Source organism: Ammospiza caudacuta, chromosome Z, assembly GCF_027887145.1.
Source record: "Ammospiza caudacuta isolate bAmmCau1 chromosome Z, bAmmCau1.pri, whole genome shotgun sequence".
Lineage (NCBI taxonomy): Eukaryota > Metazoa > Chordata > Aves > Passeriformes > Passerellidae > Ammospiza > Ammospiza caudacuta.
In genome coordinates, this window is record NC_080632.1 from 6,038,730 (window position 1) to 6,059,349 (window position 20,620).

General features: G+C 49.1%; 1 protein-coding gene and 1 pseudogene across 1 annotated transcript in view; one reads left to right on the top strand and one right to left on the bottom strand.

Moving 5' to 3' along the window:
- LOC131571252 (serine/threonine-protein kinase PAK 3-like) overlaps positions 1 to 3,612 on the bottom strand; it is a 79,214-nt pseudogene extending 75,602 nt beyond the window's left edge.
- Positions 3,613 to 10,253: 6,641 nt separating this feature from the next.
- Positions 10,254 to 20,620, top strand: part of LOC131571253 (serine/threonine-protein kinase PAK 3-like) — a 76,712-nt gene continuing 66,345 nt past the window's right edge. The window contains 3 exon segments of the mRNA XM_058823897.1: positions 10,254 to 10,626; positions 14,897 to 15,127; positions 15,981 to 16,018. Coding sequence (XP_058679880.1) covers positions 10,254 to 10,626; positions 14,897 to 15,127; positions 15,981 to 16,018 — 642 coding nt within the window.

Genomic DNA, 20,620 nt, shown 5'->3' on the forward strand with positions numbered 1-20,620 from the left:
AAGGAGCATCCAAACTTGGCCAACACAGGCTCACGCCTTTTCATCCTTACTCATGGATGACATTTTCATTCCCTCTTCTTTAGGAAGTCTTATTTTACCAGACAAAGCCTTCCTTGTCCATTCACAGCTGAACTCAAGAAGCCTTTGCTCCTCAGCCATGCAACAACATTCAGAAGCTCCCAGTCCAGCCCCTTTCTTCCCTGTTGAATGCTGTTACCTGAGCAGAGGGAGAAAACATCTCCTCCGGTGTCTCAAGCACCATGTCCAGATCCGGTGGTGGCAATTCCTCTTCCCCAGGAATATTCCACAGCCAGCTGTGGCTGTCCATGCTTCAGAACCTGTACTGGCAGCTGGAGTGCTGGGGGATGAAGTTTCTGGGGTGGCTGCAAGAATCCAAACACATTGGTCAGGCTCCACAATGTGTCTTTGGGACGCAGAGCTCTAGTGGTGCCTTGGATCAAACATCACAGGAAGCACACACCAACCTCAATTCCAGAAATGTATTCAGACTTCCCAGGGGATTGGAGGAGTGAGTTCTTCCTCTTAAAAATATTTATCCAAATTGACATGTACATAGATTAAAGCACGGATTGTAAATCGGATACAAATACACACACAAACCCCTTATAATCACAGTCTTTTGCATCTTCCCAGCAGTTTTGGGTTCTTATCACAAAAGAACACAGCAAGTGGATTCAGCCAGGAAGAGCCCAGATCTTCAGACACACATGCTGAAATTAAACTGTGAGTTTTTCCTAAAACCATCCTTGAGGGTGAGGCTGTATTCTGCAGCTCCAGCTGTTCTGGGGCACACAGAGCTCATTTCAATGACACAGCTTGATTTGCAGGGCAGACAGTCTTAAATATCTGCAATATCCTATCAGGGTACTAGTTTGGTTTAATTCAGAAAAAGAGGGGAGTCCAACTAACACTGACTACTTGTTAGGCAATATCTTTCCCCTTGCCCTTGTCCCCCTACAGAGAGGCTGTGTGGAAAATGCCCAGAACTCCCTCCAAATCTGTGGCAAGGACAGGAAAAGCAGGAAGAGAATCTTTCTGTTTTCAACGACCCTCTTCCTAGGCGCCTTGACACTTTCTACCTGATTCTCACTTGAGATGTACCCATGATAGAGCACTGCAGGAAAACACTTGAAAGGGTCATTTACTAGGACCTGCTTGGAAAGCAAGGGTAGAAGCTCTTTCCCTACCTGATGGGCTGCGGGCTGGCAACTGCTGCTCTGAAGATGTGCAGCTGCTTCTCTCTGGAGAGGCCATGGAAGGGCTGTGATGGTCTATGTGAGCCAGAGAAAGGATTAGCTCAGGTTGGCATTTAAGCTCCATGGGACCAAGCAGAATGAAGAGCTCACAGTTGAGATGAAATTTGCTTGTGCCTGGCTCCTCCAATGAAACCCCAAGAAGTCCAGATGTGGCAAACACTTTCTTGGGAGAAGGTAGGAAAACCTCAGAGTCTTGAGCACCTGCACTTAGCCCAGAGGCAGCTCTAAATCCTCAGGTGAAGCGGTACTGAGCAACTGTACTTCTGTCAGGGAAAACAAAAGCTCCCAACATCCCAAACAGGGCGAGAAAGCAAAACACAAAGACCCCCATATATTCTGGGGCTATTCAACTAGCAATGCCTTGTCCATTTAGCTCTCCCCTATTTGTTCAACTGTCTGGGAAAACTGTGCTGCTGCTGTTTCTTGGCAGGAGGCAGCTGCCAGAAAGCCAACTGGCAGGTCTTTTCCCCAGTGCCCCAGAGGGACAGGAGGCTCCCTCCAGCTGGGCGTGACCAGGACCAAGCCCTAGGCTCACACACACTCACGGAGAGCTCCCCAAGCATCCCAGGGCAGGGCAAGGAGCAGTGCCAGCCACGGCGCACGGCTGGACCAGCTGCAACCGAGCGGGCCAGGCTGTGGTGAGCGCAGTCGCAGCGGGACCGTCCCGCAGCCCCGGCAGCCCGGCAGAGCTGGCACAGCTCCCAGGCCCTGCTGGCACAGCTGCCTTGCCCAAGGACAGCCCCTGTGCCAGCCAGGGGAGCTGCGCTGAGCAGCCCCAGCACGGGCAGGGCCCGCTCCTGCCCCGCTGGGCAGCGCCCACGGCCACAGCCCACGCCACCCGCAGCTCCCAGCCTGTCTCTCCGGCTCTGGGTGGCTGCCTGGTGGGGAAGAGGGCACTGCCTGCTCATTGTGGAGCTGCTGGAAGCGGCTGTGACCTTCTTGCCCTGCTGCTGCCTGTTGGCCGCGCTCCAGCGCTTGGTGTGGATAAGGAGGTTGGGGCAGTCGCAGCCATGCTGTAGTGGGGCCAGGCCCCGGCATTGCCCAGCCCAGCTGAGCCAACCCAGCCCGGCACCCTGTGGAAGCTGTAGCGGTGGAGCTGGAGCACGAAGCTGCAGAACTGCGTGGCTTGGAAGGGGTACAGAGCCACCCGGCAGGCATCACGCAGGCTGAGCAGCGCCCGCTGGAAGAGGGAGAGGTCAATGAGCAGCCCCTGGGCCCAGCTGTCCCAGCGCACGGAGCGGACACAGGGGCTGTTCACCAGGTGCCTCGGCTTGGCAGGGAAGGTGCTGACGCTGAGCCCAGTGGGCAGCAGCAGCGTGGCCCCAGCGCGGGCCGGACTTGGCGGGGATGAGCGCGGCAGAGCCGGGGCTGCGGGCACAGTGCGGGCAGGGCGGCTCCCACGGCTGACTGGCCTCCACAGGGAAGGGAAGGGCAGGGCCTGATATGGCAGAGCAGGGCAGTGGAACCCCTTGGCAAGGGCACTGGGAGCAGTGACAGGCTCTGTCCCCACGCTGCATGCCATGCCTGGGTCACCATCAGTGACTGAGAGGAAGGACATTGCTCTGTCTTGGCTGGGGAAAGGATAAAAAGGGGGGAGGTTGGAAAACATTCATTTGGTCTCCTTTTCAGCCAACTAGGTCTTTTTATCTCACCATGTCTGCATCTCTTTAGCAGAGTTGGCACATTTCTTGTGATTTGGAGTCAGCTACAGCAGCAGAAACGGGCAGGAAGTTTTTCAGCATTCATATCAAAGCTGAAGTGCTGCCCCATTGAGGGATGTTGCTTTATTCAAGAGATTTTTGGCCTAGAATTATGGGAAACTCACACTGGTGTCTTCCCAAACAGCGTTGCCTTTTTCTTTTCTCAGGAATCACCACTTCTTCTGCCCATCTGGAGAGAGTTCCCATGCAAATGTCTCCTGCAGCTAACTCTTGTCACTGCAGACTGACAAAGGAGATCTTGCAGTGGAGAGAGACTCCCTAGAGCTGCTGTGGAGAGGTGAAGGGGGAAGCTTTGTCCTTTAGTCTTGAAGTCTTGTTGGGAGCTGCTTGTGGTCTGAGGGATGGAAACCAATGATGTTTATCCAAGCCTTGCAGTTCATTCCCGAGCTTCCTGACACTGACACACCACAGACACTTTGAGGTTGTCTTATTGGCAAAGAAATTTCAGTCTGGGAACTTTTTGAAATGCTTCAAGTATTCTTTTTTTTTTTTTTTTTTTTTGCTTTTCTTTTGCTTCCAGAGAATCTTTTCCTACTTTTTGGGCAATTCCTTTTGCTGCTCTCCCAGATTGGGCCAATTCCCAGGGCTCCTTCCCAGAGTGAGGTGTAGCCCATGGCCTCCATTCTCCAGCTTGAACAGAAGGAAGTACAGAGCTTGCTGTTGTGGGAGAGGAGCTTTTCTTTCCTGCCTTCTTTCCCTTTGGGACAGGTTGGTGTGTGCTCATTTGATAAAGGCAGGTTTAAACTCTGAAGCAGTTGTATTTCAATCTGCTCCCTCCTCGAGCTCTTCTGTGGGTATTGTTGGACAAAAGGCCTCTTGGTGGGGGCTCCTTGTAGGCAGGTTAAGGAAGGAGGTTGATATTTCAGGGTTGTGAATGCTGAAAGCAGCTGGTTTCCGGAGGTGTCCAGAACTGGGAGTGGCTCCTTTTCTCACCTGCCTGCAGAAAAGGAAGTTGCAAAGTGGGAATTTAATTTGTGGAGATGGCCACCAGGGGTGTTTGCCAAGAGATGGGCTGGGAGAGAGGCAGGTCTCATGCTAAACTGGCTGTGTGTTTGTTTAGATGGTGGGGAGGGTCAGACACAGACACCATCTGAAGGAACAGTGTCATTTACTGTAATGCAAAAGTGTGAAAAAGAGTCAGGAAAGGATAAGCTAAGCAATGCATCTCAGCATTATTACAAAAGGTTGCCTCTGGTTATTAAGGAAGATGCATCACCAGGTACCACAATGCTTTCCCCTTCCTCCAGTGCTGCACATCAGCTGGGGGAAGCTGTCCCAGCAAAGCCCTGCAGAGCCACGGCCGGGAACCGGGAAATTCTGCGGTGCCTCCCCTTTGCCGGCCACAAGGCTCCCAAGTGCGCTGTGAGAGTAGCCCGGCTCTGACAGTGCTGGACGAGCAATGTGCCAGAGCTTCTGCTGGGGGGACAGCTGGTTTCATTCTGCTCTTGGTTTTTTCCCTGAGTGTGCCCAGGGCTCAAGGAGGAACCAAGGCCAGGTGTGGCCTTGTCCATTTTCCTCATGCAGAAAGGTGAAGACGTGTTTCACCAGTGAATGGATGCAACAATCCTTTTGATAGTAATACTTGGTTAAGGAGCAGATACATGGAACTTTTGGTTGGAAAGGTCATCTAAAGGGCAGCTTTAGCTCAGGCCCTATCGTTGAGGCATCAGTCAGAGTCTGTTGTTCAGGCCTTAGTCCTTCAGTACTTTGTGGTGTAAATCAATGCTGTGCAGAGCTGGAAACAAACAAGTCTGTCTTTAGCACATTTGAGACAGGGAACAGGATTAGCCCTGTAAGGCCAGGCTAGGGCCAAGAGCAGAAGGCCAGCACTCTGCTTTTGCCCATAGGCAGCCCTGCAGAGCAAGCAGCCACTCCTGCCCAGGGCTGAGGTGCCCGAAGCTGCCTCCCCGCTGTGCAGCTCTGCAGAGCCCGCGGGGCGCAGGGTCCTGGGCAGCCAGGGCAGCCCGGCTGCCTTGGATCACAAGGAGTGGCCCAGAGAGAAGCTGCTGCCCTTTGCTTTGGAACTGTTCCTCAGAGTCTTGTCATTAATCCACAGTGTCTGATGTGTCTTCTTTTCCTCTCCCAGATTTAACACAGCTTTTTGAGAAAATTGACTGATGTAGCTTCTGCTTCTGGTGGTGGTGCTTTTGTCTGCAGGTGAGGGCAGGTGATTTGAACCAAGGACGGAGTCCATTGTTAACACCCCAGTTTTGCCAAATCATGAAAACCATTCACAACTGAGGTACTGGTGCTGAGCAGTAGGTTTTTTCTGCCTAGTTTTCAGAAAGCATATACCTTAAGAAACCAAACAGATTTTCCTCCACGTGGTTACCAGCAGTAGCATGACTCCAATGTTTTCCACCTCTTTTCTGTCTCTTTGGTGCTTTTAAGAGTTCCTCAGTGCCCAACAGGAATGAAAGAAGACGTAGTATTGTGATTTGAGAGCTCTGTGTTGTGCCTTGCTGCATGAGTGTTCATAACAGGCTGGATACCCAACTCATGGCTCTGTTGAGGTAAATTCATCCCAATTCTGTGCAAACAGCAGCCCCAAGATGCTGAGAAGAGCAAGCACAGTGGGTGGGTGTGCATGCACACACTCGGGGCTGACTGCTGTGTGGGCAGAAGGTTTTGAACTGCTGTACATCTTCACTCTCCCAAGCTGGAGGAATTTATCAAATCTATATGAAATGAAAAGATATAAATCGATATGAAATCAAAATAGATCAAAATGTATGAAATAACAGGTAGTCATTTATCAAAGATGTAATTTAACATCTAAATACTATTGTTGGGGGGTCTATGAACGGGATGGGACTGCTGCAGAATGCGCCTCGAGCCGTTTGTTTTCCAGCATCAGTCTCATTCCATGGTTATGACAGTGGGAAGATGCTAGTAGCTCTTATCCCCAGCAACAGACAAAGAACTTAATGTTATAACTTACTTTAAAAGTTTTTGACCGGTCACACAAAGCAAAAGCATATTGACAGTAGTTCTATCTAACGACTATAAGCACATGTCTCTTTTGTTAAAGCAATGCTTTCTTATTCTGAATACAATACCTGCTTGTAACCCTCAAAACACAATGCACAGAACTCTGCTATTAAGCTTACAAGTTCCTCATATCTTGCTAGATATACTTTTCTGAAGCTTACAGACTTATTCTAGACAAGCACTAATACACGCACCATTGTTCTATTTGTCCTTTCTTTTCCACTTCTTATATAACTTTTCTGCTGACAAAAATGATGGCTACAGCTCAGCTCTAATCAAAGATCGGCTGTCTCTGAGGCCTGCCTTCTGCAGCTTTCCCAAAACCCTGTGTTTTGACAATTCCCACAGAGAGGTACTCTGTTTTCTGACTGTTTCTGTTGCCTTGTATAGTTTTGGTCGCCCTGAGTTTCCTGAGAGGAAGAAACCCCAGGGACAGTAAGCACAATTTCTAGAGCACTGGCAGGGCAAAAATCCCAGCAAGATGAAGCAACCAGAACAAATGGATGAGTGGGTTTCTGGACCACGTTTACCTGTGATGGCAAAGTCCTGCAGATGAAGATGGAGGTGCAGATCCTTATTCTACATCTTTCTAGGAACTAGAGGAATCCTGATAGAGCCTGTGAAGCACTTGATCTTGGAAAGTCATGCTTCACTGTTTGTTATTGTTTTGGGTTTTATTTGTGAGCAGCATCCATTTGTATTATCAGCCAAGCTTGCTTCATTCCTGGTGCCACTCATCATTTCAGTGAAGAGGAGGAAGGAGATGTTAACACTGTGATAATGACATCAGGACCATTTACTCCATAACTAGCTTAGAGTAGGATTATAGAGTAGGACTGTAAATCAATAAATTGTCAGGAACTTCAACTCATCTGGAAGATTCCATTATTTCTCACCCTGCGAATAAGCTCAGCATTTCGCTCTGAGTTACCACCTGTCTCTGAAATGTGCAAAGTAAAATTTATTGCTTTCTTTGTTGTGCCTTGAAAGTGGGGAAGGATCTTTTTCATTCATCCCCCCCAGAGCACACTGCCTTTGGAATAGGACCCAGTGACAGGTTTTTGCCTAGCTGTGATATTTCTAGTTGAGGCAGAAAGGGCAATGGCATTTGAAGGAAAAAGCAAAGGAAGAATGGGGCAGCCCAAACACCCTGCGTGGATTCAGGCATTGAGCTGTGACTCAAGAACATGTGGGTTCCTGCCACTTGGATTTGTATCCCTAAATGCAATGTCTTTGGGTGGAGGAGAGCCTTGCTCAAGTGAGAAAGCAGAAAGATCAGAGAGGGTGCTCGGGAAGGTCTCCTGTGGTGCAGAGCTGTCAGCACCTGGGAGGTGAGAGCGGGCCCGGCCTTGGCCAGGGTGGAGCCCCAGCAGAGCCCCGGCAGAAGCTGGAGCAGGCTGAGCCCCGCAGAGGCAGGCTGGAAAGAGGCCCTTGGAGCTGCAAGAGGCAGCAGCCGGGCCCTGGGTGCCTGTTCCTGGCAACAGGCGAATCCTCTGCTCTCAGAGCCCAGGTGGCAGCTGGCTGCTGCCGAGGGGAAGCGCAGCCGTGCTGGGCACAGCCCAGCCTGGAGGCATTGGCCGTCTGCAGTGTGCCCAGGAGCAGAGAAAGGCCAAGGGCAGCCGAGGGCCACTGGGCTGCCTGAGGATTCCTCCTCTTCTGCCAGCTGCCCTGCAACTCCTGGCAAAGGTCAGCAGTGTGTGCAGCACTCTAGGCACTGGGGCAGGAAGCTGGGCTTCTCGGCAGGCTGGAGCACAGGGCAGCCTCCTTCAGGCCCGGCTCTTGTGCCAGGGCAAGCGAGGCCAGCGTGAGGCAGGGACAGCTTGGCAGGGCCCATCTGCAGGAGCCAGCGCCTCACGCAGCTCTGGGAGGAAGCGCCTGCAATCCTGCAGTTCTGCACTGAGCCAGCACAAAGGTGTGAGATGCAGAGTGTTTGGCAGAAATATTCAGGCCCACCAGGCCAGCCTGCTTTGTGTTCTCTGACACACAGCAAGTGCTGTGCAATGCTGCTCTGAGCTGCTGGGAGAGAGGGAATCAGAGATGTGCCTGAGGATTTTGCTTGAGTAGTGAACTGATTAGGAAGGGAGCAGAATGGTTGCAGTAGGCAATTTGTGGGGTTTTTTATTAGTTTCTGAAGGAAGGATGCAATGTGTCTTCACTCAGCAAAAGCACTTGCAGGACTTCTTGGCAAAATGCTTGTGTTTGATTTTGAGAGTAGGAAGAAGAGATGTTGGGAAAATGTTAAAGTGTAACAAATGGGGCTTAGTCTTGTGAATTCCTTGAGCTTTAATAGGTAGTGCTGAACTCTGTATTCCCCCAATGCAGTGCCTAATGTGTGCAAGTTGCTATCTTAACCCTGAGAATAAAGAGAATGGTCCTTCCAAGATGGTAGCTGGAATGCATTCAAGGGAAGAAAGTATTTTTAGGATGCTCTTGATCAGTAAAGGAGAATTTTAATGGGAATAATTCTCAAACAACTTTTTCCAAGGCCCTGCCATATTTGATGTTTGAGCAACTTGACAAGGCAATGAAGAAAAGTATCTTGTTTAATGGGTGGGAACTTGACCCTTTGTCCTGATTGAGGGCAAATTTGGGAGAGAACCCCCGAAGGGGTTCCTGTAGAAAGCACATTCAATCAGCCCCTTTCCCAACCAGTTTGGGAGAAAACACATCCTTGGAGAAGCGTGGAAAAAACTCTTTATTAAACAATAAAAGCCAAACAATATTAAACAAGAAAACCTATTGTGGCTCCAAAAAAAAGCCAAACTCAGAAAGTCTCCTCCGTGGGCTGTGGCTCAGCTCACTCAGTCTCCTGTCAGTCCCAGGGGTGCTGGAAATGCTGCGGACCAGGCCCGGCTTGGTGGGTCACAGGTGTGAGCTGCCAGTGCTCTTCTGGTGTTCAGACTGGAGAAGGTCTAAACAGGTTCAAAGAAAATGGAAAAAAAACCCACGGTCCAGGGAACTTCTTTGCCTCAGCTAGCTAAAACTAACTAAAAGCGAAGGAGAACTCTGTCCTGCTGTCTGTCCATGTGCAGACGTCAGAGTGCAGGAGCAGGAATGTGGAGGAATGAGTGCAGTTTCCTCTGTGCTTCTTCTCTCCCCCCCTTCACTCTTGGAACAAGTCTTAAAGGTGCAAAACCAGAACAGAAGACTGGGGATACAAGCATGATATAGTCAGGCCAGGAGACCCTTGAAAGAGAAACAATGTATTGATCAATCGGTGGGCAGTCAAGCTTTGAAAGGGGAACAGTGCATGATGTATCCCTTGGTGGCAGGGAGTCGGTATCCTGAGCCATCATGGCCTCATCTCACACACCGGCCATGTGTGGGCCGATGCTGTAACTGGGAAAATTCCACTCCTGAACCGGAGATACAGGGCCTGGTTCTGGGGTGGAGGGGTGAGAAGGATGAGATGCACACCGTTTGATCCAGGGATGTCCTGGAAGTGCACTGCCTACCTGCCCCTGGTGCCGAGCACCACAATCCATCTCTTCCTGCTCAGCAGATTTTGGGAATCCAGGGGTTGGTATGTCACACTTCAGAATAGGTATGAGGTTCTGGATCTAGAGACGCAGCTAGATGATTTAGGAGAAAATTGTCTGCCCAGTGAACCCCTCAATTATGATTCATCTGTGAGATGGATCACTGCCTCTAAGATCAAGAAGAAAAGAAGGGTAATCGTAGTCAGTGATTCCCTTCTGAAGGGAACTGAGGGCCCCATATGTCAGCCAGATCCATCCCACAGGGAGATCTGTTGCCTCCCTGGAGCCCGGGTACAAAATATCTCTGAGAGACTTCCTGGGCTGATTCAGCCCTCTGATTATTACCCACTGCTGATACTCTAGGCTGGTAGTGATGAGATTGAAAGGAGGAGTGTCAAGGCAATTAGAAAGGACTTCAGGGTACTGGGTCAGGTAGTTGATAGGGCAGGAGCACAGGTAGTGTTCTGCTCAGTCCCTCAGGTGGTGGAGGAAAATGATGAAAGAAACAGGAGAATCCACATCATGAACAAGTGGCTTAAGTGTTGGTGTCATTGGCAAAATTTTGGATTCTTTGATCATGGGGAAACTTTTACAGCATCTGCTCTGCTGGAACCAGATGTGGTACATCTCTCTGTTAAGGGCAAAAGATTTTTAGCTCATGAACTGGCAGACCTCATTGAGAGGGCTTTAAACTAGGTTTGAAGGAGGAAGGGGAAGCAGCTTAGCTGTCTGGAAGCAGGCCCAAGGGTTGCAAGGCTAAGTTAGGGGTGAAGTCAGTAGCCCAGATGAGGTGCATGTATACCAATGCACACAGCTTGGGCAACAAACAAGAAGAGCTGGAGGCCATGGTGCAACTGCAGAGCTATGATGTAGTTACCATCACGGAAACATGGTGGGATGACTCACATAGCTGGAATACTGCACTGGATGGATACAAGTGCCTCAGAAGAGACAGGAAAGGAAGAAGAGGAGGAGGGGTGGCCCTTTATATTAGGCAGACTTTCAATGCTGTAGAAATTGAAACTAAGGAAGATGGAGTTGAATGTCTATGGGTAAGAATTAAGGGGAAGGCCAACAAGGCTGACACCCTACCGGGAGTCTGCTGTCGTCCACCCAAACAGGAAGAAGAGGTTGATGACTTATTTTATAAGCAGCTAGGTAATGTTTCAAGATCATCAGCCCTTGTTCTTGTGGGTGACTTCAACCTACCAGACATCTGCTGGGAACTTAATACAGCAGTAAAGAGGCAGTCCAGGAAATTCTTAGAATGTATGGAGGACAACTTTTTGTCGCAGCTGGTGGGGGAACCCACCAGGGGAGGGACTATGTTAGATCTGCTGTTTGCAAATAGAGATGGGTTGGTGGGAGATGCGGTGGTTGGAGGTCCATTGGGGCAGAGTGATCATGAAATAATAGAGTTCTCAATATTTGGTGAAGTCAAGAAGAGCACCAGTAAGACTCTTGCATTGGACTTCCGGAAGGCAGACTTTGGCCTATTTAGGAGACTTATTCAGAGCGTCCCTTGGGAAACAGCCCTTAAAAACAAAGGAGTTCAGGAAAGGTGGGCATGCCTCAAAATAGAGATCTTGAGGGCACAGGAACAGACTGTCCCTGTGTGCTGAAAGATCAGTCAATGGGGTAAATGTCCAGCCTGGCTGGGCAAGGATGCTTTGGAGGAACTTCGGAATAAAAAGAGGATGTATCAGCATTGGAAGGAGGGTCAGGCCTCTAAGGAAGTATTCAAGAAGGCTGCTGGAGCATGCAGAAAAAAAAAATTAGGGAGGCCAAAGCTCATTTTGAACTTAAAATGGCAACTTCTGTAAAGGATAATAAAAAATGTTTTTACAAATACATTAATGCTAGAAGGAGGGGCGGGACCAGCCTTTGTTCTTTATTGGGAAAGGGAGGGAACTTAGTATCTGTAGATGAGGAGAAGGCAGAAGCGTTTAACGCCTACCTTGCCTCAGTTTTTAGTGGGAAGATGACTTGCCCTCAAGACACCTGCCCACCTGGGCTGGTTGATGGTGTCAGGGAGCAGAATGGTCCCCACATTATCCAAGAGGAGGCAGTCAAAGAACTACTGAAATGCTTGGATGTTCATAAACCTATGGGACCAGACGGGATCCACCCCAGGGTAAGGAAAGAGCTGGCAAATGAGCTTGCAAAGCCACTCTCCATTGTTTACCAACAGTCCCGGCTCACTGGTGAGGTTCTGGATGACTGGAAGCTGGCCAATGTGGTACCCATTCACAAAAAGGGTGCAAAGAAGGATCCTGGTAATTATAGACCGGTCAGCCTGACCTCAGTACCTGGCAAAATAATGGAACAGTTTATATTTGTCTCTGTCTCGGCTGTTTTTAATGACCTAGAAAGGCTCGGGGTGGTCTTGGGCAGCCCGCGCTCCAAAGGATGAAAAACAGCTTCAGGTGTTTTCTCGGTCTTCAGTGTTTATTAGTTTTTTATCTAAAAGATTTTCTCTCGGCCCGACAGAGGTCTGCACAGCAAGCCAGCCATGAGCACACTGAGAGCCCCCGGGGCGGTCACTTATCTTTATACTCAAAACTACGTATACAATATTTACCCATTTTCCCTAATACCTTTCACCCTTATTGACCAGTGCACTTTTAGTAAGGACCAATCCCAAAGTGCCACCACCACCACAGAAGATGGAGGCTAAGAAGAAGAAGAAGAAGGACAGGACACGCCCCAATTCCTCCATCTTACTTCTCTAGACCCCCCTGTATAGAAATCCTAAACCCTGTGTTTCACACTCTAATTAACTTATCCCTTCACCATTTATCCCAGTGAAATCCTCCCGTCCTCATACAGGTGTCATCTCCCATGCAGGATCAAAGTCCAGCCACCAGACGCTTCTGGCAACATTCCAGGACCTCCGAGCCCCCCAAGGATGGTCTCGGTGACTCGGCACATCAGTCCTGAGGTGCTGAGATCCCACATATATTAAGTGCCATCACACAGTATTTACAGGATGGCCAGGGTATCAGACCCAGCCAGCATGGGTTTAGGAGGGGTAGTTCATGTTTAACCAACCTGGTCACTTTTATGACCAGGTAACCCACCTAGTGGATGCAGGGAAGGCTGTAGATGTTGTTTATTTGGATTTCAGCTAGGCCTTTGACACTGTCCCCCCCAGCATACTCCTAGACCAGCTGGCAGCCTGTGGCTTGGACGGGAGCACTCTGTGCTGGGTTAGGAACTGACTGCATGGCCAGGCCCAGAGAGTGTGGTGAATGGTGCTGCATCCAGCTGGCGGCCAGTGACCAGTGGTTTTCCTCAGGGGTCAGTGCCACTTCTGTTTAATATTTTTATTGATGACATGGATGAGGGTTTAGAGTCCTTTATTAGTAAATTTGCAGATGACACTAAACTGGGAGCATGTGTTGATCTGTTAGAGGGACGGAGGGCTTTGCAGAGGGACTTGGAATGGTTGGATTTATGGGCAGAATCTAATGGGATGAAGTTCAGTAAGTCCAAGTGCTGAGTCCTGCACTTTGGCCACAATAACCCCCTGCAACGTTATAGGCTGGAGACAGTGTGGCTGGACAGTGCTCAGGTGGAAAGGGACCTGGGGGTGCTGGTTGACAGTCGGCTGAACATGAGCCAGCGGTGTGCCCAGGTGGCCAAGAAGGCCAATGGCATCCTGGCCAGTATCAGGAACAGTGTGGCCAGCAGGAGCAGGGAAGTCATTCTTCCCCTGTACTCAGCACTGGTGAGGCCTCACCTGGAGTATTGTGTCCAGTTCTGGGCCCCTCAGTTTATGAGGGATATTGAGATGCTTGAGCGTGTCCAAAAGAGAGCAACGAGGCTGGTGAGGGGCTGGGAGCACAAGCTGTATGAAAAATGACTGAGGGAGCTGGCGTTGTTCAGCCTGGAGAAAAGGAGACTCAGAGGTGATCTTATCACTCTCTTCAACTTCCTGAAGGGTGGCTGTAATGAGCTGGGGGTCGGTCTCTTTCTCCGGGCAACAACAGACAGAACAAGAGGACACAGTCTCAAGCTGTCTCAAGGGAGATACAGGCTAGAATTAGGGAGGAAGTTTTTCACAGAAAGAGTGGTCAAACACTGGAATGATCTACCCAGGGAGGTGGTGCAGTCACCATCCCTCGATGTGTTTAAAAAAAGACTGGATGTGGCACTTGGTGACATGATCTAGTTGAGGTGTTAGAACATGGGTGGGACTCGATGATCTTAAAGGTCTCTTCCAACCTAGAAATTCAGTGGTTCTGTGTATTATTTGCTTTGCAGGCCTGGTTGTGTCTTAGGTTCTTTTGTGCATGGGTCTCCTCCTGAGCCTGTGACAGTGACTACCAGGGACCCACTCCTACTCTGATGTCAGTAAATTCTGAGAGTGATTGAAATATGTCGGATAAAATTGGAGTAATGTTTAGCCTGTGAGTTTCCGCAAAGTATTGAATATGTCTTAATTCCATGGATACAAAGTAGTAAGTGAGATTGAAGGGTGTACATATGTAAGAGAAGTGATTCCGTATGCATGGAGTACTAAAATACAGTAATGCCTCCTTTCCAACCCTGAGCTGGCAGCAGGGATCAGACCCTGCTTGGAAACTTTCATTTTGGCAACTTCTGTTAGCAGGTAAGAAAGGTCAAAATTAAACATGTTCACCTTATGTTTTCCTCTGGTGGACCTTTTTGGGAGCCAAGGTGTCCTGGGTGTGTGCAGAGCAGAGCAGCCCCAGAAAGCCCTTGGCTTGCCCACCAGTTGTCATGCCTTGTTCCAGGTGTGCCCAGCTCTGGCAGGAGAAAGAGCCCGCAGCGCAGTGGGCACTGTGGCCTGCCCAGCCGGGGCTCTCTGGCACAGAGCAGCAGCAGCAGCAGCACCGTTCAACCCGCTCCTGCCTTGGCTTCCCCTGGCACACAGAAGCCTCTGGAAATCAGCACCACCAGTCGCGTTCCCAGCCTGGAGCAGCTCCTGCATGCAGGCAGATGCTGCCAGTTCTACTGCTTCCAAAGGGGAATAAAGGCAGAGATGTACATGCACCAGAGCCCTGGGCATGTCCAATAAATGTGCAAATATGTGGGGAGATTTTTTAGGAATGATTTCAGCTGTTATGCCAGCAGTGGCTTCTCTCCTGGTTCTGTGCAATGCTGTGGGCCATTTTCTTGGTCTGGTTTTCTTTGCTTGGGCCCCATCTGAGTGCTCAATTGGGGTCCATCCTGTAGGTGCTTTGTGCACTCTTGGAGTTTCTCTTGGATCTCTTGAACAACAGGGTTTGGCCCATGATGGGAATTTGTGCTGCTTTTTGCAGGCTATTTTGTGTTTGCTGCAGGGAAGGTTGGTTATTGCTTGGCATAAACTCACAGACCAACATAGAAGGTTTGCTTTGTGATGTCAGGGCATGGTTTCCACGTTGTCATAGTGACATCAGAAGGTTGCCTTGGTGCACAGAAGGCCTGAGTGTCAGAGCAGCTGTAGGTTTTGCTGAGAGCAGGAGCATCCTTCTGGTTAAGACATTTGTCATTGGACAGCTGTGCACTGACAAGAGCCTTGTCTTTCCAACTGTGTGAGCACAGCCTGCAGACTTGTAGAGCAGTGCCACAATGCGGGAGGAACTCACTGCTGCAGTTTTTGCTGCTTTTGCCATTTTTTATTCTGCATATTACCTGACTCAGCTGGCACGTAAGTAGAGGTTTTCCCTGGCTGTAACCTAACCGATAACTTTTGTATGCCTTCCTGCTCTTTCTTAAAGACTCCATTGAATTAGAATGAAAAGAACATTAGGAGGCCATTGGTTGTGTAATGCTCCTGTCAAGTCATTCAGCTAAAAAGGGGGTTTCTGTACCCACAGGGGCAGCATTTGCAAGGGAACCTGGAAGGACAAGCAAGACAGCTTTGGAAATGTAGACTGGCAGACTTTCTTGGAGGGCCTTCTAAAAACTCTGAGTTGTTCCCAGAATTCAGGGAAAGCTTCTTTCTTTCTAAATTTTGTCATGAAGGGATTTCACTGTCTAACTTGATCTTTTACTGAGTGCTAAAATATTGATTCCCTTTGCAAGGAAGTGCAAACTCCAAAACAGTAAATGTCTGCTCCAGAACCCTGGAGCTGCTGCTGTGCTGTTTCACAATAGAACTGCCACATCTCAGGAGGATTTTGGGGAAGATTTCCTGGGCAACTTGTTTCCAGCAAGTAAATGAGAATTAGGGTATGCAAATGATTTTTTTTAAAAAAGTACCTGAGGGAGAGGATAAAAAAAGCTGCTTGATGTGTTTGGTAAAACAGGAGCATTGAGTGTTACAGATGAATTTGCATTTTCTTGGTCATGTTTGTATTCATTTACTGGCAAAACAGCCAAAGTGTAGGCACAAGCAAGAATATTGTCCTGATCTCTTGCTGGCCGTGTGAATGAAATGTGTTTCCTGGAGGGATTTTGTGAAATGGAAAATCATCTGTTTGGGTTGACTTGTTCTGTGGGATTCAGCAGCCCAAGCAGTTTTCTCACAGCCTTTGTTCATTTTCCCTTGCCCACTACAGGTCACCTCAGGCATGTATTCAGAGGTACTGATCATGAGGTGAGTGAGAAAGGGAGATTTCATGTTCATTTCTTGTGTTAAGGAATTGTAGAACCAGCTGTCAGCTTGGCCAGAACAGTAGAGGGTAGAGGGCCAGCTAGGGAGGCTGAAAGGAAATAATTTTCATGCCTTCGACAAAACCAAAAAAAGCATAAGTGGATTTTTTTAAATTTTCATCTCAGAGCCCTGAAGAACTATAAACTCAGTTTGGCAGTGAGAAAGTCTTCTCCTGCAAGCAGCTAGAGGGGAATACTGAACTAAGACCAATTCCCTATAGATTAGCATTAGCCCATTTCAATTTAGTCAGAGTGACTGAGAATTCTATTCCTATAGATTCAGAAACCCATTGCAATCAAAGTTTCTCATTCCTCCTTAGAAGATCTGGTGGTAAATGTGAAAAGAAATGAGGTTTTGAGTGATAGGTGACAGCCTGTCCTTTATGCTTCTCTCTTGCCACAGCTGACAGAACCAATAGCCATCTCTCCCCTGGCTCCCGCTGCTTCTGGAGAAGAAGCCCAAGAGGAGCAAATTGAGGTGAAGGAGCGCCAGACTCCATCAGTGCTCACACCAGAGCCTGGATATCATGAGCCCGTAAGTGCCAGTTGTGTGTGGTGGTGTCTTTAGAGCAAGGTAGAGGTGCAAGTTTCAGAGCAGCCAGCGCTTCCTGTTGCTGGCTGAGGATGCTGAGTGCCAGAGTGCTGCCAGGAGCTTGGGATTTCCTACAGGCAGAGACAGCAGAACTTGGCCTTTGACCTGTGATGTTGAGGCCCAAAGGGCTGGTGCCTGTGGGAGAGCATGTGGCTGCTTGGCTCGGGGAAGCTCTGTCTCTGGGCTTCTGCAGCGCTGTGACCGAGGGCATACGTGGTAGTGCTGGATGGCACGGGCCTTTGTTTCTTTGTTTTCCCTTGTTGGAAAGATGTGATTGGCTTGTGAGACTGGTCTGCAGTTTTCTTGAGTTTTATTTCAGTTCTACAAAGTCTTATGGACCAGGTGACTTTTGGCTTTTGATAAGTTTTAAAGAAATTATTATGCTATCCATGAACCTGAGGGGAGCCGTGTGGCCAAAGAAGGGAATCACGGAGATGGGAAGTCTTCTTGTGAGGCAAAAAGCATAAGGGGCAAGTTTCTGTTGATGTGTTTAGTGACCAGGTCTGCAGCTTTGGCAAGAGCCTTGGAGCCTGGAGTGGGGGTGAAGCCGCGAGTCCTTGACTGCTGCCTTGTGTTGCTCAGAAGAGGGACATGTAGAAATGGTGGATGCTGTATTTGAACGCAAACGGGCCATGCTGGTAGCTGGGCAAGGGTGTAGAGGACAAGCCCAGTGAGGAGGTGATGAGGGAGCTTTGGTCTGGGCAATGAAGGAGGCTCACGAGGGACCTTCAGGCAGACTACCATCAATCCCCACGCGACAGTACTCACCACACGGGCCGTTTCCCTACCAAACCTATCCTCACTGAATCCAAGTGCTTTAGACACTGGAGTGGGAGACAATTCCATCTTGTAGCTTGATGGCTAGTTGGTTTGCTAGGAGAGGAAGCCCCGTTTGTTTTCTCCTTTTCCAGCAAGCAAAGATGCTTCTGCACAATGTTTCCTGCTCTTTTGCAGCCTTGAATGAGATTATGATCCAGTTGGACTTTTCCACGTCTGTAGCAGCAAAGGCAATGGATTGCTGTTGCTTTCCTACTTTTCCAATTCAGAGCTTTCAGGAACTAAAGCTGCATTTTACAGGGACAACATTGCTTGCTGATAGCAGCTAGAAGGAAATATCAACTTCATATCCATCTAGAGTTCTGTTGAATTGGCCCATAGTATTTTGGTCGGTGGAACTTAGAATCCCTGTGTGGCTACAAAATGGTCTGATTTCTCCTAAAAACATTAGGTGGTAGATCTGAAAAGAAATGAGATTATGAATGATAGGTGACAGCCTGTCCCTCATGCATCTCTCTTGCCATAGCTGACAGAACCAAGAGCTGTCTCTCCCCTGGCTCCTGCTGCTTCTGGAGAAGAAGCCCAAGAGGAGCAAATTGAGGTGTATGAGTTCCAGACTCCATCAGTGCTCACACCAGAGCCTGGATATCGTGAGCCTGTAAGTGCAAGTGGTGTGTGGTGGTGTCTTTAGAGCAAGGCAGAGGTGCCAGTTTCTGAGCAGCCGGCGCTTCCTGTTGCTGGCTGAGGGAGCTGAGTGCTGGAGTGCTGCCAGGAGCTCGGGATTTTCTGCAGGCAGCGACAGCAGAACTTGGCCTTTGACCTGTGATGTTGAGGCCCAAACGGCTGGTGCCTTTGGGAGAGCATCTGGCTGCTTGGCTCGGGGAAGCTCTGTCTCTGGGCTTCTGCAGCGCTGTGGCCGATGGCTCACGTGGTAGTGCTATATGTTACGGGACTTTGTTTCTTTGTTTTCCCTTGATGGAAAGGTGTGTTTTGCTTGTGAAATTGGTCTACCGTTTTCTTGAGGAATTCTTTAATTCTACAAAGTCTTTTGGGCCAGGTGTCTTTAGTCTTTTGCTAAGCTACAGAAGATGGTTATGTGTCACAATCCATCCTAGTGAATGGATGTTGTGATGGTTCGTAGGAGGTAATCTCAGGGTGCAAAAGAACTAACATGGTACAAGGGGGTTTGCAATAATTATCAAAACAAATGCACCTTTATTGAATGACCACTGCAAAACGCGATTGAGGGATTAAGGGAGAGAAAAAGGTAGAGAAAGAGAGTGAAGACAGAGAAAGAGAGTGAAGACAGAGAAAGGGGGAGATATAACTACCGACATAGAACAAAGTCTTTTGGTCCAGTCCGGTCGAGGATCTGCCTGATACACTCGGGAGATCTCAAAATCTGTAGCTAACTCAGAGGTTTTTATTATTGAAAATTTTGGGGTGGTGGTGGGGAGGAGAAGAGATACAATAGGGAATAGATGTAAGAGGTAGTCTATTTCTCAGCAGTAAATGAGAGCCATTGAGAGCCATTGTTTTCTTGGTCCAGTGGTCACACCTGCAGGCAAACATCTCGCTTTGGTCAGCTTGCCTCCCCCCACACACCTCCCTCAGGCTGGGGGTTTCAGTCCCAGTCCTTGATGGAGAGGGTCCTTACATCTCAGTCTGTCTGTCATGGTGGTTGTAAAACAGGTGAGGGTCTTCTGTGGGAGACCACCTGAGACTCAGGAGAAGTCCAACCAGGCTAAGAGATGGGACAGCTTCCAAAGCTGTTATTCCAAACGGGGCACAGTTCCCCCTTCTTAGCAGACAGCAAACTACACCTGGTAAAACGAAGAGCTTAACGCTGAGCTTTCAGGTCTCCAAGCATTTGGTGTGTGACTTTCTCCTTCAGAACCAGAGATTATTGAAGGGGCGGGGGGGGAGGGTCTTCTCTTCAGTGGTCTCCCAATGACAATTGTGAGGCAGATGAGGGAAAATTTGGACAGACTCACATTATGTTGTCCATGAAGCTGTGGGGAACTATTCTTGTCCTGTGTGGCCAAAGAAAGGAAATGCATGCAGTTGGGAAGCCTTCTTGTGAGGCCAAAAGCAGAAGGGGCAAGTTTCTGTTGATGCATTTAGTGATGAAGTCTGCTGCTTTGGCAAGAGACTTGGAGCCTGGAGTGGGGGTGAAGCCGTGAGTCCTTGACTGCTGCCTTGTGTTGATCAGATAAGGTACATGTAGAAATGGTGGATGCTGTATTTGAACTCAAACGGGCCATGCTGTGGCTGGGAAACTGCATGGGTAAAAGGCCCCAGGGGTGCCATAGAAGATCAGCTGAACAAGAGCCAGCTCAGGTCCAGGTATCCAAGAAGGCCAAGGGCATGGTGGGCTGTGTCAGCAGCAGTGGGGCAGCAGGAGTGGGTAAGTGAGTGTGGGCAGCGCTGCAGCCACAGCTGGAGTGCTGTGTGCACTTGTGGGCCCTGGGAAGCAAAAAGGCCCTGAGGGGCTGCAGTGCGTGCAGAGGACGACAGGGGAGCTGGACAAGGGAGTGCAGCACAAGGCCAGTGAGGAGGCGCTGAGGGACCTTTAGTCTGGACAATGCGAGGTTCGTGAGGGACCTTCAGGCAGATTCCATCAATCCCCACACAACAGTGCTCAGCAGAGTCGCTGTTTTCCTGTCAAACACGCCTTCACTAAATCCAAGTGCTTTAGACACCGGAAGAGGTGATACTTCCATCATGTGTTTTCTGGCTAGTTGGTTGTTGGGAGTGTAGCTAAGAATTGGAAAAGTACCAGGCCATGGCCAATTCCAAGTCCTACACCTGCAAGATAGTGTGTCCTTGCGCCCAGCTGTAGTATGATAACAAATAGTTAAAGAGACATGAGAAAAGAGAGATGTAACATGTAAAGAATGGAGAAGAATTGATGTAGTGGTGTGGCCAATGGACAGTGTAAATTACAGAATATTGATGAGCTTATTACTTGCTGTATGAATATCTGATGCTCCGTTCAATAAAGAAAGCTTGCAAATTCTAATATTGAGTGTCCCAAGTTTTCTCTGCAAGCGACAAAAGACTCATCCCTGAGAAATGGCTCAATGTGCAACAGTTGGTTTGCCAGAAGAGGAAGCCCTGTTTGTTTTCTCCTGTTCCAGCAGGCAAAGATGCTTCTGCACATTGTTTCCTGCCCTT